Raw genomic sequence first — 14951 nt, forward strand, 5'->3', positions numbered from 1 at the left:
CAGCTCCCCCGATGATCCCAGGCGGCACCCCCCCGATGATCCCAGGCGGCACCCCCCCCGATGATCCCAGGCGGCACCCCCCCGATGATCCCAGGCGGCACCCCCCGATGATCCCAGGCGGCACCCCCCGATGATCCCAGGCGGCTCCTCCGATGATCCAGGCGGCTCCCCCGATGATCCAGGCGGCTCCCCCGATGATCCCAGGCGGCTCCTCCGATGATCTCTGGCGGCACCCCCAATGATCCCAGGTGGCTCCCCTGACGAACCCAAGTGGCACCCCCCGATGATCCCAGGCAGCACCCCCCCGATGATCCCAGGCGCCACCTGCGGTAATCCCAGGCGACTCCTCCAATGATCCCAGACGGCTCCCCCCGATGATCCCAGGCGGCACCTCCGATGATCCTAGACGGATCCGCCGATGATCTCTGGCAGCACCCCCGATGATCCCAGGCGGCTCCCCTGACGAACCCAAGTGGCACCCCCGATGATCCCAGGCAGCACCCCCCCGATGATCCCAGGCGCCACCTGCAGTAATCCCAGGCGACTCCTCCAATGATCCCAGACGGCTCCCCCGATGATCCCAGGCAGCACCTCCGATGATCCTAGACGGATCCCCCGATGATCCTAGACGGATCCCCCGATGATCTCTGGCAGCACCCCCGATGATCCCAGGTGGCTCCCCTGATGATCCCAAGTGGCACCCCCAATGATCCCAGGCAGCTCCACCAATGATCCCAGGCGGCTCCACCAATGATCCCAGGCGGCTCCCCCGATGATCCCAGGCGGCACCCCCGATGATCCCAGGCGGCACCCCTGTTGAGACCCAGAGGCTGGTTTGTCCCATTTACGAGATACTGCTACCATTTACAACTTTACCCATTTTTGGTAAAAACGCTCCATGTTGACCATCAGAAACAAATCATCTTCTACCGATCATTCTCCATCATCTTCTACCGATCATTCTCCATCATCTTCTACCGATCATTCTCCATCATCTTCTACCGATCATTCTCCATCATCTTCCTAATGCTGTTTGGCAATTCAGACAGATTTTATTTCAGGTACTAAAGTAAGGAGGCCCACTTCTAGAAGTATTATCTGCCCCAATAGGCCTCGTGTGTCCGATGGAAAACGTCTGCGATACACGATGTCCCCCAACGTAAAAAGGCGGCAGACGTGCGCATTTCGTTTTTATGACGAATCGATTTTCATCCGAAGATGTGATTTTCAGAGATTGGGATGTACAGGAATCTCCAGGTGGACATAGTAACCGATGTCAACCAATCCGAAAAAAGTAATAACAAATTGGCGCAGGCATTTGCTTCATTCGGATGACGTCACGTGATGTGATAGTAGTTCGGCCCCACGGAGAAATGAATTCAAATTTCGAATTTGTTTGATAATTCAGATTCGAATAATTTTGTGATTTTAATTTTTGTGCGTTTAATTGTCAGTCAGTTCAGTTCCACGATCCAATGAAATTCAAAGGTTGAAGAATCTGGGGCTGACAAATCTTTCATTATTGATTCCGCTGCTTCTGAAAATATTGAATTATTACGAATAGTTTTGATACCGTTGTGCTGCAAAGTCTCCCTCCTCTGGCAGAAATGGTGACATTTTGGCACTGATGGTGGAAATCTGATGGATCTGCCAAAAAAATGTCATTTATTGAAGGATAGCGATGATATGACGCCATTTATGATCACAGAGTTGTTTGGCTCTTTTCAAAATCCCAGAAATCCCCCCAAATGGCCCAGATGAGAAGTATCCGCCCCATGATCAGAAGTCCCACCCCCGGATCAGAAGTCTCCACCCCCTGGAAGGTCTGGCCTTGGTACAGACACACAAGGTGACACACATGGGGACAAAGGCAATTAAAGGGTTAATTTCCCACATCTGTGGCTTACTTTGCATTTAGTGTCTGTGTATAAATGAGCTGCATGGCGGAGTTGCCAGAAAGAAGCCTCTACTGCGCTAATGCAACAAAAAAGCCCGAATACAATATGCCCGACAATGCCTTGACATGCCTCACCGGGCTTTCTTTGTGGCATTGGTGCAGTAAAGTCTTCTTTCTGGCAACTCCACCATGCAGCTCATTTTTGTTCAAATCTCATCGTATTGTGCTCCTTGACACAACCACACCGTCTTTTTTCCAGAGCAGCCTGGATTCCTCCTGAGGTCACCTGTGGGGGGTTTGCTTTGTATTCCTATCAATTCTTCTGGCCGTTGTGGCTGCAACCTTTCTTGGTCTACCTGACCTTGGCTTGGTATGAAGAGATCCGCAAATTTTCTGCTTCTTAAAAAGTGATTGAACAAAACTGACCAGCATATTCAAGGCTTTGGATATCTTTATATCCTTTTCCATTTTTATAAAGTCCCATAACCTTGTTACGCAGGTCTTTTGAAAGTTCTTTTCTGCTCCCCATGGCTCAGTATCTAGCCTGCTCAGTGCATCCACGTGACAGTGAACAAACTCACTGACTATTTATACCCAGATACTGACTGCAATGTAAGAAGCCACAGAGGTGGGAAATTAACCCTTTAATTGCCATGGTACCCTGTGTGTGACCTTGTGTGTCTGAACCAAGGCCGGACCTTCCAGGGGGCAGAGACTTCTGATTTGGTAGGTGGAGACTTCTGAGCCGGGGGTGGAGACTTCTGAGCTGGGGGTGGAGACTTCTGAGCCGGGGGGTGGAAACTTCTGAGCTGGGGGTGGAGACTTCTGAGCCGGGGGGTGGAAACTTCGGATCCGGTGGGTGGTGGAGACTTCGGATCCGGTAGGTGGAGACTTCTGATCCGGTAGGTGGAGACTTCTGATCCGGTAGTTGGAGACTTCTGATCTGGGGGGCGGAGACGTCTGATCCGGGGGGGTGGAGACGTCTGATCCGGGGGGGTGGAGACTTCCGATCCGGTAGGTGGAGACTTCCGATCCGGTAGGTGGAGACTTCCGATCCGGTAGGTGGAGACTTCTGATCTGGGGGCGGAGACGTCTGATCCGGGGGGTGGAGACATCTGATCCGGGGGGTGGAGACTTCCGATCCGGTAGGTGGAGACTTCTGATCCGGTAGGTGGAGACTTCTGATCTGAGGGGCGGAGACTTCTGGGCCGGGGGGCGGAGACTTCTCAGCCGGGGGGCGGAGACTTCTCAGCCGGGGGGGGGGAGACTTCTCAGCCGGGGGGCGGAGACTTCCGATCTGGGCCATTTGGGGGATTTCTGTTATCATTAGGATTTATAAAGGAGCCAGACAACTCCGTGATCATAAATGGCGTCCTATCATCGTTATCCTTCAATAAAAGACAGATTTTTTGGCAGATCCATCAGATTTTCACCATCAACGCCAAAATTTCACCATTTCTGCCAGAGGAGGGAGACTTTTGAACACAACTGTACGTGGAGATTGAATACACCCGAAATATATAGCAATCTTCCAAACAAAAACAGCAAAAGTTTTAGAATCCACCCGAACCAACGAAAATACAACATGAATTCCGGAAATGAATCGGTTCAACGTAACGAATATGACGAAACAAATTTCTTCAATGCAACCGAAACGAACATTTCCAGCCTGCACATGTCTGGTGTCGGATTGCTGATGACCAACCAGCCAGAGTTCCTTCTGCATAGAAATGATATCAATTTCTGAACATTGGAACCTTCAATAACGACAGAATCGGTCCGGCTCGTTAGAGTTTTGCTTTAATAAGGTCCAGGGCAACCAATCAGCACGGTCTGCCTGTAACATTGACATCCAATCGATTTCTAAGGTTTGCTCCACTTTTGTGTTTTCCTATTTATAATCCCAATTGGGTCTACGAAATGTGAAACGTCCCTTTGGGTTCACTGACCTGTCCAGTGCCCGTGTGATAGCCGATCAGCCGCAGCGTTCCGTCTCCTAGGGGAGCGTCTGTTACTCTGTCGATAATGAATCCAACTCTGTCCTCTCTGCCACGGCCGCCTCCCATTCCTTCCTCAGCCTGGATCTCATCCCTGGAATTAAGAACGAATTTGAGATGAACATTTCCGAAACAATATCAGGTGTTAATACACAGAGATGCATCAGGCACCGTGAGCCATGGAGAGGCATGAGGCACCGTGAGCCATGGAGAGGCATGAGGCACTGTGAGCCATGGAGAGGCATGAGGCACCGTGAGCCATGGAGAGGCATGAGGCACCGTGAGCCATGGAGAGGCATGAGGCACCGTGAGCCATGGAGAGGCATGAGGCACCGTGAGCCATGGAGAGGCATGAGGCACTATGTTTGATATAAAAGGTATGGATGTTCAGTACTAAACAAATACAAATGTATTTATCTCTTAATTAGAAATGATAAAATACCATTTGGGATTAGTGGGCGGAGCTTTATACCAGTTCTGTATTCACCATGACACAGCAACAACGTTGAGGCACCACTAAGGGCACCACAGCCAGACTCTTGGAAGCCATGCTAGATCCAGGACTACGGCATCAGTCCGAGTCATTCTGGCCCCAGAACAAGCTCCACCTACAGGGGAAATCACTTTAAATCCGGATTTCTCAACTTCTCTGCTTTGCTCATAAAGTATTTGACATATTTAGGTGAACGGCTCTGGAGCAGCAACTGTCCCCACAGAGAGAAGTCCTTCAATGATGAGCCGCTGGGGGGACTTGATGCTTGTAGAGAACTGCCGTGTTTATGTTCAGGACACTGCAGAGGAAACAATTCATAAAAACTGGAGCTATGAAAGGATCAGCGATGCCTACAGAGACCACCCAACTCCAGCTCTTCCACTGCAGATTAGGAAACCATCATTCCATTTATGGTGGGACTAGATATCACATTGTGGTCTTCAGGAACAACTCTTGTTCTAGAACTTCAGACTCACAGTTAGAATACTTTTATTATTCCCAAAGACAAACTACCAAGGGAACTGTGCAGACCACGGATGTCTCACCTGCAATTCAGTGGTCCATCCTTCTGCAGACCACGGATGTCTCACCTGCAATTCAGTGGTCCATCCTTCTGCAGACCACGGATGTCTCACCTGCAATTCAGTGGTCCATCCTTCTGCAGACCACGGATGTCTCACCTGCAATTCAGTGGTCCATCCTTCTGCAGACCACGGATGTCTCACCTGCAATTCAGTGGTCCGTCCTTCTGCAGACCATGGATGTCTCACCTGCAGTTCAGTGGTCCGTCCTTCTGCAGACCACGGATGTCTCATCTGCAGTTCAGTGGTCGATCCTTCTGCAGACGGCACTGGTGGTGAAATCTGTAATTCTAGATGTTCTCTTGTCATGCTGCCGTGTTACCTCCCTGATAGTTTCTATAGTCAGTACACAGAACTCATTTTGCAAGAGATAAAGTGTTTCTATGACCAAAACTTTTTTTTTTTTTTTTTTGGTTTTAGATGAAGTTTAGAATAGTTAGACCCCCTATCAGGTTTTTATTGCCGCTTGTGTCCTGTTGGGGGAATTTTTCTCATTTCCTTCTCCAGTGACATGACAGGATATTTCCTTAGACAATTGCCACCAGAACAGACGTCCCCATTAACTGTCACCAGAACAGATGTCCCCATTAACTGTCACCAGAACAGATGTCCCCATTAACTGTCACCAGAACAGACGTCCCCATTAACTGTCACCAGAACAGATGTCCCCATTGTAAGATTTAACCTTTTAAATTTGGACTTCCCATCATTAATGCCCCAAAAACAATGGTCACCAGGACAAATAGACCAGACAGGCAGACTTATACTCAAATCAACTCCAGAATTGTGGTGTCCCAGAGCTGCCTCTGCTGAGATCTTCAGCCAGTCTTTGGCTAGTCTTCTTCTGGGTTCCTGATCTTTGGCTAGTCTTCCTCTGGGTTCTCATTCTTTGGCTAGTCTTCCTCTGGGTTCTCATTCTTTGGCTAGTCTTCCTCTGGGTTCTCATTCTTTGGCTAGTCTTCCTCTGGGTTCTCATTCTTTGGCTAGTCTTCCTCTGGGTTCTCGATCTTTGGCTAGTCTTCTTCTGGGTTTTTGATCTTTGGCTAGTCTTCTTCTGAGATCCCAATTTTTGTCTAGTCCTCCTCTGGGTTCTCATTCTTTGGCTAGTCTTCCTCTGGGTTCTCGATCTTTGGCTAGTCTTCCTCTGGGTTCTCGATCTTTGGCTAGTCTTTCTCTGGGTTCCTGATCTTTGGCTGGTCTTCTTCTGGATTCCTGTTCTTTGGCCAGAGTTCAAGGATCCCAATCTTTGGCCAGTCTTCTTCCAAGTACTGATCTTTGAAAGGTCCTCTTCCAGGTTCCCAATCTTCGGCATGTCCTCTTCCGGGTTCCTGATCTTCAGCAGGTCAGAATCTGGGTTCCTGATCTTTGGCTGTTCTTCTGGGTTCCCGATCTTTAGCAGGTCCTCTTGCAGGTTCCTGACCTTTGACTGGCCTCCTTCTGGGTTCCCAGTCTTCAGTCTTCTTCTGAGCTCCCAATCTTCACCAATTGTCTTGCGGGTTCCCAATCTTCAGCAGGTCCTCTTCCCAGTTCCCAATCTTTGGTCAGTTTTCTACTGGGTTCTTGATCTTCTTCTGGGTTCTGGTTTTGATCGGCTGAGCATGGACATTTCTTCACTCTGGCCTTTCTCATCAAGATGTCTAAAGGTCCCAAAACCCAGAAAAGAACAAGCGAAGATGTTTTTGCCGGTGAATGAGGGAAGGCGAGTATGATTCCACTTTGGTTTTCCTTAGTGGGAACCTAGACATCAATAAAACCCAGCAGAGGGTCTAACCCCTCACTACTCCATCCGAAACTAAAGAACAGAATGTATTGGCTCGCGGACAACAGATCTCTGACCTTACAAGCTGCAACGTTCCTCCAACACAAACTTCAGAATAATTGCACCCCTGGACTCATTCCTCAGCTGTTTACCATCATCTGATGTCGATAAGATCTGGCCACCTCACGGCACCACGAAGCCCGGAGACCTCGGCCTAAAGAGGAACTCCAGAACTGCATCGTCTTTGGATCAGGAGTTAAGTATTGAGAATAACACTTACCCCCCTGCCCGGCTCCAGGCAGCTTCAGCTGCAGGGTTTTGGCACTTCTATGGGGCCGACATTGAAATCTGATGGAGCATGCTGGGAATTGTAGTTCCTCAACAGCTAGAGGGTGTCTGTATATGATGTTTATTCACAGCTTCATTTAAAGTGGAACTCTAGGCACCCCCTTACAGCCTACCGGGCACTGTCACCCCCTTGCTGCCTGCCGGGCACTGTCACCCCCTTCCTGCCTACAGGACACTTCTACCCCCTTCCTGCCTACAGGACACTTCTACCCCCTTCCTGCCTACAGGACACTTCTACCCCCTTCCTGCCTACAGGACACTTCTACCCCCTTCCTGCCTACCGGGCACTTCTACCCCCTTCCTGCCCACCGGGCACTTCTACCCCCTTCCTGCCCACCGGGCACTTCTACCCCCTTCCTGCCTACAGGACACTTGTACCCCCTTCCTGCCTACAGGGCACTTGTACCCCCTTCCTGCCTACCGGACACTTGTACCCCCTTCCTGCCTACCGGACACTTGTACCCCCTTCCTGCCTACCGGACACTTGTACCCCCTTCCTGCCTACCGGACACTTCTACCCCCTTCCTGCCTACCGGACACTTCTACCCCCTTCCTGCCTACAGGACACTTCTACCCCCTTCCTGCCTACCGGGCACTTCTACCCCCTTCCTGCCTACCGGACACTTCTACCCCCTTCCTGCCTACAGGGCACTTCTACCCCCTTCCTGCCTACAGGGCACTTCTACCCCCTTCCTGCCTACCGGACACTTCTACCCCCTTCCTGCCTACAGGACACTTCTACCCCCTTCCTGCCTACAGGGCACTTCTACCCCCTTCCTGCCTACAGGGCACTTCTACCCCCTTCCTGCCTACAGGGCACTTCTACCCCCTTCCTGCCTACAGGGCACTTCTACCCCCTTCCTGCCTACCGGGCACTTCTACCCCCTTCCTGCCTACCGGACACTTCTACCCCCTTCCTGCCTACAGGACACTTCTACCCCCTTCCTGCCTACAGGACACTTCTACCCCCTTCCTGCCTACAGGGCACTTCTACCCCCTTCCTGCCTACAGGGCACTTCTACCCCCTTCCTGCCTACAGGGCACTTCTACCCCCTTCCTGCCTACAGGGCACTTCTACCCCCTTCCTGCCTACCGGACACTTCTATCCCCTTCCTGCCTACAGGACACTTCTACCCCCTTCCTGCCTACAGGGCACTTCTACCCCCTTCCTGCCTACCGGACACTTCTACCCCCTTCCTGCCTACAGGACACTTCTACCCCCTTCCTGCCTACAGGGCACTTCTACCCCCTTCCTGCCTACAGGGCACTTCTACCCCCTTCCTGCCTACAGGGCACTTCTACCCCCTTCCTGCCTACAGGGCACTTCTACCCCCTTCCTGCCTACAGGGCACTTCTACCCCCTTCCTGCCTACAGGGCACTTCTACCCCCTTCCTGCCTACAGGGCACTTCTACCCCCTTCCTGCCTACAGGGCACTTCTACCCCCTTCCTGCCTACCGGGCACTTCTACCCCCTTCCTGCCTACCGGACACTTCTACCCCCTTCCTGCCTACAGGGCACTTCTACCCCCTTCCTGCCTACCGGACACTTCTATCCCCTTCCTGCCTACAGGACACTTCTACCCCCTTCCTGCCTACAGGGCACTTCTACCCCCTTCCTGCCTACAGGGCACTTCTACCCCCTTCCTGCCTACAGGGCACTTCTACCCCCTTCCTGCCTACAGGGCACTTCTACCCCCTTCCTGCCTACAGGGCACTTCTACCCCCTTCCTGCCTACAGGGCACTTCTACCCCCTTCCTGCCCAGGCCAATTTCCAGCTTTCAGCGCTGTTGCACTTTGAATGACAATTGCGCGGTCATGCAACACTGCACCTATATGACATTTTTTTCATTTGGTTTCACACAAATAGAGCTTTCTTTTGGTGGTATTTCCTCCCCTCGGGGGGGGGGGGGGGTTACTTTTTGCACTATAAACAAAAAAATAAGCAAAAAATGTTAGAAAAAAAAGTTTTTCTGTTTCTATTATAACATTTTGCAAACAGGTCATTTTTCTCCTTCACTGATGTGTGTTGATGAGGCTGCAGTGATAAGCAGCACTGATAGGCAGCACTGATGGGGACTGATAGGCAGCATTGATGGGCACTGATATGCAACAATGATAGGCACTGATAGGCAGCACTGATGGGCACTGATAGGCAGCACTGATGAGCACTAATAGGCAGCACTGATGGGCACTGATAGGCAGCATTGATAGGCAGCACTGATGGGCACTGATAGGCAGCATTGATAGGCAGCACTGATGGGCACTGATAGGCAGCATTGATAGGCAGCACTGATGGGCACTGATAGGCAGCATTGATAGGCAGCACTGATGGGCACTGATAGGCAGCATTGATAGGCAGCACTGATGGGCACTGATAGGCAGCACTGATGAGCATTGATAGGCAGCACTGATGGGCACTGATAGGCAGCATTGATAGGCAGCACTGATGGGCACTGATAGGCAGCATTGATAGGCAGCACTGATGGACACTGATAGGCAGCATTGATAGGCAGCACTGATGGACACTGATAGGCAGCATTGATAGGCAGCACTGATGGGCGCTGATAGGCAGCACTGATGGGCACTGATAGGCAGCACTGATGGGCATCACTGATAGGCAGCACTGATGGGCACTGATAGGCAGCACTGATATGCAACACTGATATGTGGCACTGCTGGGCACTGACTGGTGGAATTACTGGGCACTGATATGTGGCACTGATGGGCAGCACTGACTGGTGGCACTGCTGGGCACTGACTGGTGGAATTACTGGGCACTGATAGGGGCACTGATGATCGGTGCCGATCCCTCCTCTGACAATTGCCGGTGATCGGCAGTACTCTCCTCATGCTGTGACAGTGCAAGGAAAGTGCAGCTGATAACCGGCAACTGCATTTACCGATCATCTCCTCTGTCATTGGACGCGGCTGATCACGTGGTAGAAGGCCTTTTACCACATCACGTGATCAGCTGTGTCCAATGAGATCGCTTGGTGCGAGCCCCCGGGGGTGCGTTCTGGGAGGACATCATATGACGCCCTCCCAGGACTGGACATCCGCTCAGCTACAGCGCGGTCACCAAAGGGTTCATTCCTGTTACCACAACAGTGGATCCAATTGTATCAATAAAGTTGTATTTGTTCCAGAAGTTCTGAGTATTTTCGCGGTGTGACGCCTACAAACCCCAATCGTTTCCTCAGGAAGGATCCCCACACATTATACAATTCTCTTTAGATTTACCAAAAACCATATAATATGAGGTCAAACCTAAACAGTCCATTGTATCCAATCAGACCGGCCCTCGCGCTACATAGGTGAAGGTAAATATAAAGAAAATTGGGCAGAAAATTGGGCAGAAAATTGGACAGAAAATTGGACAGAAAATTGGACAGAAAATTGGACAGTGTATGGCCGGCCTTAGGGATGTTATTTTCAGCATCTTATTAATAGGGGGCGTGGCTCCAATAAATCCTTAAGCAAGGGGGGTGAGACCTGAATGTGGGTCTCCGTCTCCCGTTTTCTCTTTCTTCTATCAATGTAGAAGAAAACCTTCCTTCACCCCCCCCCCCCCCCCCCGGACTGAGCCAAATCCTCCTCCATTGGGGTCTCACACGCTCCCCCTCCCAGACACTGCAGCTCACAGTGGGAGGGGCTCGGGGGCTCAGTGCTGTCACTCTAGAAAGCAGTGGGCGGGACTAGGTGTGTCCAGGTGATGATTGACAAGCTCTAGGATTGGACGGGGGACGATCTGAGATACATTTATAATTAGGCACTGCAGCACAGATTGATGGGGATCGGCAGTCATGTGACACCCCCCCCCAGGTCACATAGGTCACATGATCAGAAGGCGGTCCTGCTGGCCACCAATCTTCATGCTGGACTGAGATCAGCTGGGAACAGGCGATGAGCGCGCTCTCAGCACACAAACATTCGCCATCCAATGACGCACACAGCAGTAAGCCCCGCCCATTTTCCGCCGCACGTGTGTGTTGGGTGGTCCACCTAAAACTGCGATGGAACTAGCATGAAGTCTGGGGGGGAGAGAATCGGAGCTCCTCGCTAAGGCAAGCCAGACTTTCTGCGATTTTCTGTCCTGCGACCGCGAGTGGAAGGCGAAAAAAAAATCGCTCAATTGCCCCATCAACTTAATCAGCATTGATGAGAAAATCCCTCCCACTGCGCCAGTCCTGCCGGCGGGGAACCTCCCAGAACACAATGATCACCGCTGACAGCGAGAGTTACTGGAAGTGATCGATTGGCCCGTTCTCTCGATCGACTTCCTCCAGCCTGCTCATTGGTGGATGGGAGTGGGACCGGCCCCTGCTCAACCAACCGGATTTGGATCCACCTTCGGCCGGCTCAAGGCTTCTCAGGTAAGCTGGACGAACATTTCCAGGAAAAACACAAATCCAGCCGCACAGATTTCAAAGGTTTTATTTCTGATCGATTTTCATATAAACAATCGTTATACAGAGACAACCGAGGATCATCCGAGTCATAAAACGGAACTTCCACTTCACCGTTCACATGGAACCCCCAGAGGTTCCCTCCCAATAACTAGAGATTCCCCCTGCAATGACGCCATGATGGGAGTAGTGCCCCTCCCCCAACACATGATGGGAGTAGTGCCCCTCCCCAGTCACATGATGGGAGTAGTGCCCCTCCCCAGTCACATGATGGGAGTAGTGCCCCTCCCCCGACACATGATGGGAGTAGTGCCCCTCCCCAGTCACATGATGGGAGTAGTGCCCCTCCCCCGACACATGATGGGAGTAGTGCCCCTCCCCAGTCACATGATGGGAGTAGTGCCCCTCCCCCAACACATGATGGGAGTAGTGCCCCTCCCCCAACACATGATGGGAGTAGTGCCCCTCCCCAGTCACATGATGGGAGTAGTGCCCCTCCCCAGACACATGATGGGAGTAGTGCCCCTCCCCAGTCACATGATGGGAGTAGTGCCCCTCCCCAGTCACATGATGGGAGTAGTGCCCCTCCCCCAGACACATGATGGGAGTAGTGCCCCTCCCCCAGACACATGATGGGAGTAATGCCCCTCCCCAGACTCATGATGGGAGTAGTGCCCCTCCCCAGTCACATGATGGGAGTAGTGCCCCTCCCCAGTCACATGATGGGAGTAGTGCCCCTCCCCAGTCACATGATGGGAGTAGTGCCCCTCCCCAGTCACATGATGGGAGTAGTGCCCCTCCCCAGTCACATGATGGGAGTAGTGCCCCTCCCCCAGACACATGATGGGAGTAGTGCCCCTCCCCCAGACACATGATGGGAGTAGTGCCCCTCCCCCAGTCACATGATGGGAGTAGTGCCCCTCCCCAGTCACATGATGGGAGTAGTGCCCCTCCCCCAGACACATGATGGGAGTAGTGCCCCTCCCCCAGACACATGATGGGAGTAGTGCCCCTCCCCCAGTCACATGATGGGAGTAGTGCCCCTCCCCCAGACACATGATGGGAGTAGTGCCCCTCCCCCAGACACATGATGGGAGTAGTGCTCCTCCCCCAGTCACATGATGGGAGTAGTGCCCCTCCCCAGACACATGATGGGAGTAGTTCCCCTCCCCAGACACATGATGGGAGTAGTGCCCCTCCCCCAGTCACATGGCGAGAATAGTGCCCCTCCCCAGTCACATGATGGGAATTATGCCCCTCCCCACTCACAAGTGCCCCTCCCCAGTCACATGGCGGGAGTAGTGCCCCTCCCCAGTCACATGGCGGGAGTAGTGCCCCTCCCCAGTCACATGATGGGAGTAGTGCTTCTCCTCCAGTCACATGATGGGAGCGGAGCTCAGTCCCAGTCACATGGAGGCGGAGCTCAGTCCTAGTCACATGATGGAGGCGGAGCTCAGTCCCAGTCAAATGATGGAGGCGGAGCTCAGTCCCAGTCACTTGATGGAGGCGGAGCTCAGTCCCAGTCACATGCCGGAAGCGGAGCTCAGTCCCAGTCACATGATGGAAGCAAAGCTCAGTCCCAGTCACATGATGGAGGAGGAGCTCAGTCCCAGTCACATGATGGAAGCAAAGCTCAGTCCCAGTCACATGATGGAGGAGGAGCTCAGTCCTGGTCACATGATGGAAGTGGAGCTTAGTCCTAGTCACACGATTGAGGCGGAGTTCAGTCCCAGTCACACGAAGGAGGCGAAGCTCAATCCCAGTCACACGGCGGAGGCGGAGCTCAGTCCCAGTCACACGACGGAGGCGGAGCTCAGTCCCAGTCACACGACGGAGGCGGAGCTCAGTCCCAGTCATATGGCGGAGGCGGAGCTCAGTCCCAGTCACATGGCGGAGGCGGAGCTCAGTCCCAGTCACATGGTGGAGGCGGAGCTCAGTCCCAGTCACATGACGGAAGCGGAGCTCAGTCCCAGTCACATGACGGAAGCGGAGCTCAGTCCCAGTCACATGATGGAAGTGGAGCTCAGGTACAGTCATGCGATGGAGGCGGAGCTCAGTCCCAGGCACGTGATGGAGGCGGAGCTCAGTCCTAGTCACATGATGGAAGTGGAGCTCAGTCCCAGTCACACGACGGAGGCAGAGCCCAGTTCCAGTCACACGACGGAGGCGGAGCCCAGTCCCAGTCACATGACGGAGGCGGAGCCCAGTCCCAGTCACACGACGGAGCCGGAGCTCAGTCCCAGTCACATGATGGAAGCGGAGCTCAGTCCCAGTCACATGACAGAGGCAGAGCTCAGTCCCAGTCACATGACGGAAGCGGAGCTCAGTCCCAGTCACATGACGGAGGCGGAGCTCAGTCCCAGTCACATGATGGAAGCGGAGCTCAGTCCCAGTCACATGACAGAGGCAGAGCTCAGTCCCAGTCACATGATGGAAGCGGAGCTCAGTCCCAGTCACATGACGGAGGCGGAGCTCAGTCCCAGTCACATGATGGAAGCGGTTAGTTCTACATTTTCAGGTCTGGACAGCATATATAATATCAATAATCCCAGACGGTTCCTGAAGGTTACAATTTGGGCCACGAAACGTTTCAGGTGAAGTAAACTGAAACCCAATTTTTTCTTAGTTTTGGGTCTGCCGGTTTGTGTCCAGAATAGAGTTTATTATTTTCATCGAGTTTTGGGGGAATTTCCTGTCTATTCTATTCTGGAGACACCAGAGGAAGTGAGAGGAAATCTAAGTGGAGGGATTCCCCCTGATCAGGTGTCCCCGATGGAGGATTCCCCTCACCTTGTGTTCTAGTGACAACTTTAAGAGTTTGGATTCCCCATTTCTGTCTCAGTGGTCAGGAAAATCGAGGGGTGAATGAATTTTTTCCCATTCCTGCCATTCCTTAGTATGCCCGTCAGTCCCGATTCCCTCCCGGCATCATACTAGCGTGATCAGACAAAATCAGAACCTAAACTCGGTATGTCTCCTGTATGTCGGGGTGGACTCCTCCTCCTTCACGTCGTTCTGTACTAGGGGACATACAAAGGTCTACCAACATGTAACATTGCTGCAACAAAGTAACACATGAGAGTATTGCGGACTGACCGTCCTTCCATAGCGCCCCGCGGGGGAGGGGTGAGAGTTCAGATGGATATCTTCTCAATGTCATTGGTTACACATCATGTGACTGTCCAGCAGAGCATCTCCCTGGGAGGAGCCTGGATCAGTTCTGGGCACGGTCTCACCTCTGATTGGCTCTCTGCTGACTTGGTATCTCCTGCAGCGGTGGTGGGTCTACATAATCGGTGTATGGGGACAGAGACAGCTGGAATGAGTTGGGCGGCTGCTGGAAGGACGGCATTGGCGCTGGGTTGTCAGTCATGGCTGGGGCCGGACTTGGCATCTGCGGGGGGACAGAAGGACAGATATGAGCGGAGAAGTCTGAAAACTTCCAACAAGATGAAATCAGTTAATATA

At 52.5% G+C, this 14951-nt stretch overlaps 1 protein-coding gene across 1 annotated transcript in view; it reads right to left on the reverse strand.

The window, feature by feature from the left end:
- Positions 1-12798: 12798 nt before the first annotated feature.
- The window catches only part of LOC149440518 (coiled-coil domain-containing protein 17-like), a 44679-nt gene continuing 42526 nt past the window's right edge, over positions 12799-14951 (reverse strand). Inside the window, 1 exon segment of the mRNA XM_089658505.1 lies at positions 12799-14877. Coding sequence (XP_089514631.1) covers positions 14716-14877 — 162 coding nt within the window. The 3' untranslated portion in view covers positions 12799-14715.

This window comes from Staurois parvus, unplaced genomic scaffold (genome assembly GCF_062004578.1).
Source record: "Staurois parvus isolate SC_StPar_1 unplaced genomic scaffold, SC_StPar_1.0 ptg001078l, whole genome shotgun sequence".
Taxonomy (NCBI): domain Eukaryota; kingdom Metazoa; phylum Chordata; class Amphibia; order Anura; family Ranidae; genus Staurois; species Staurois parvus.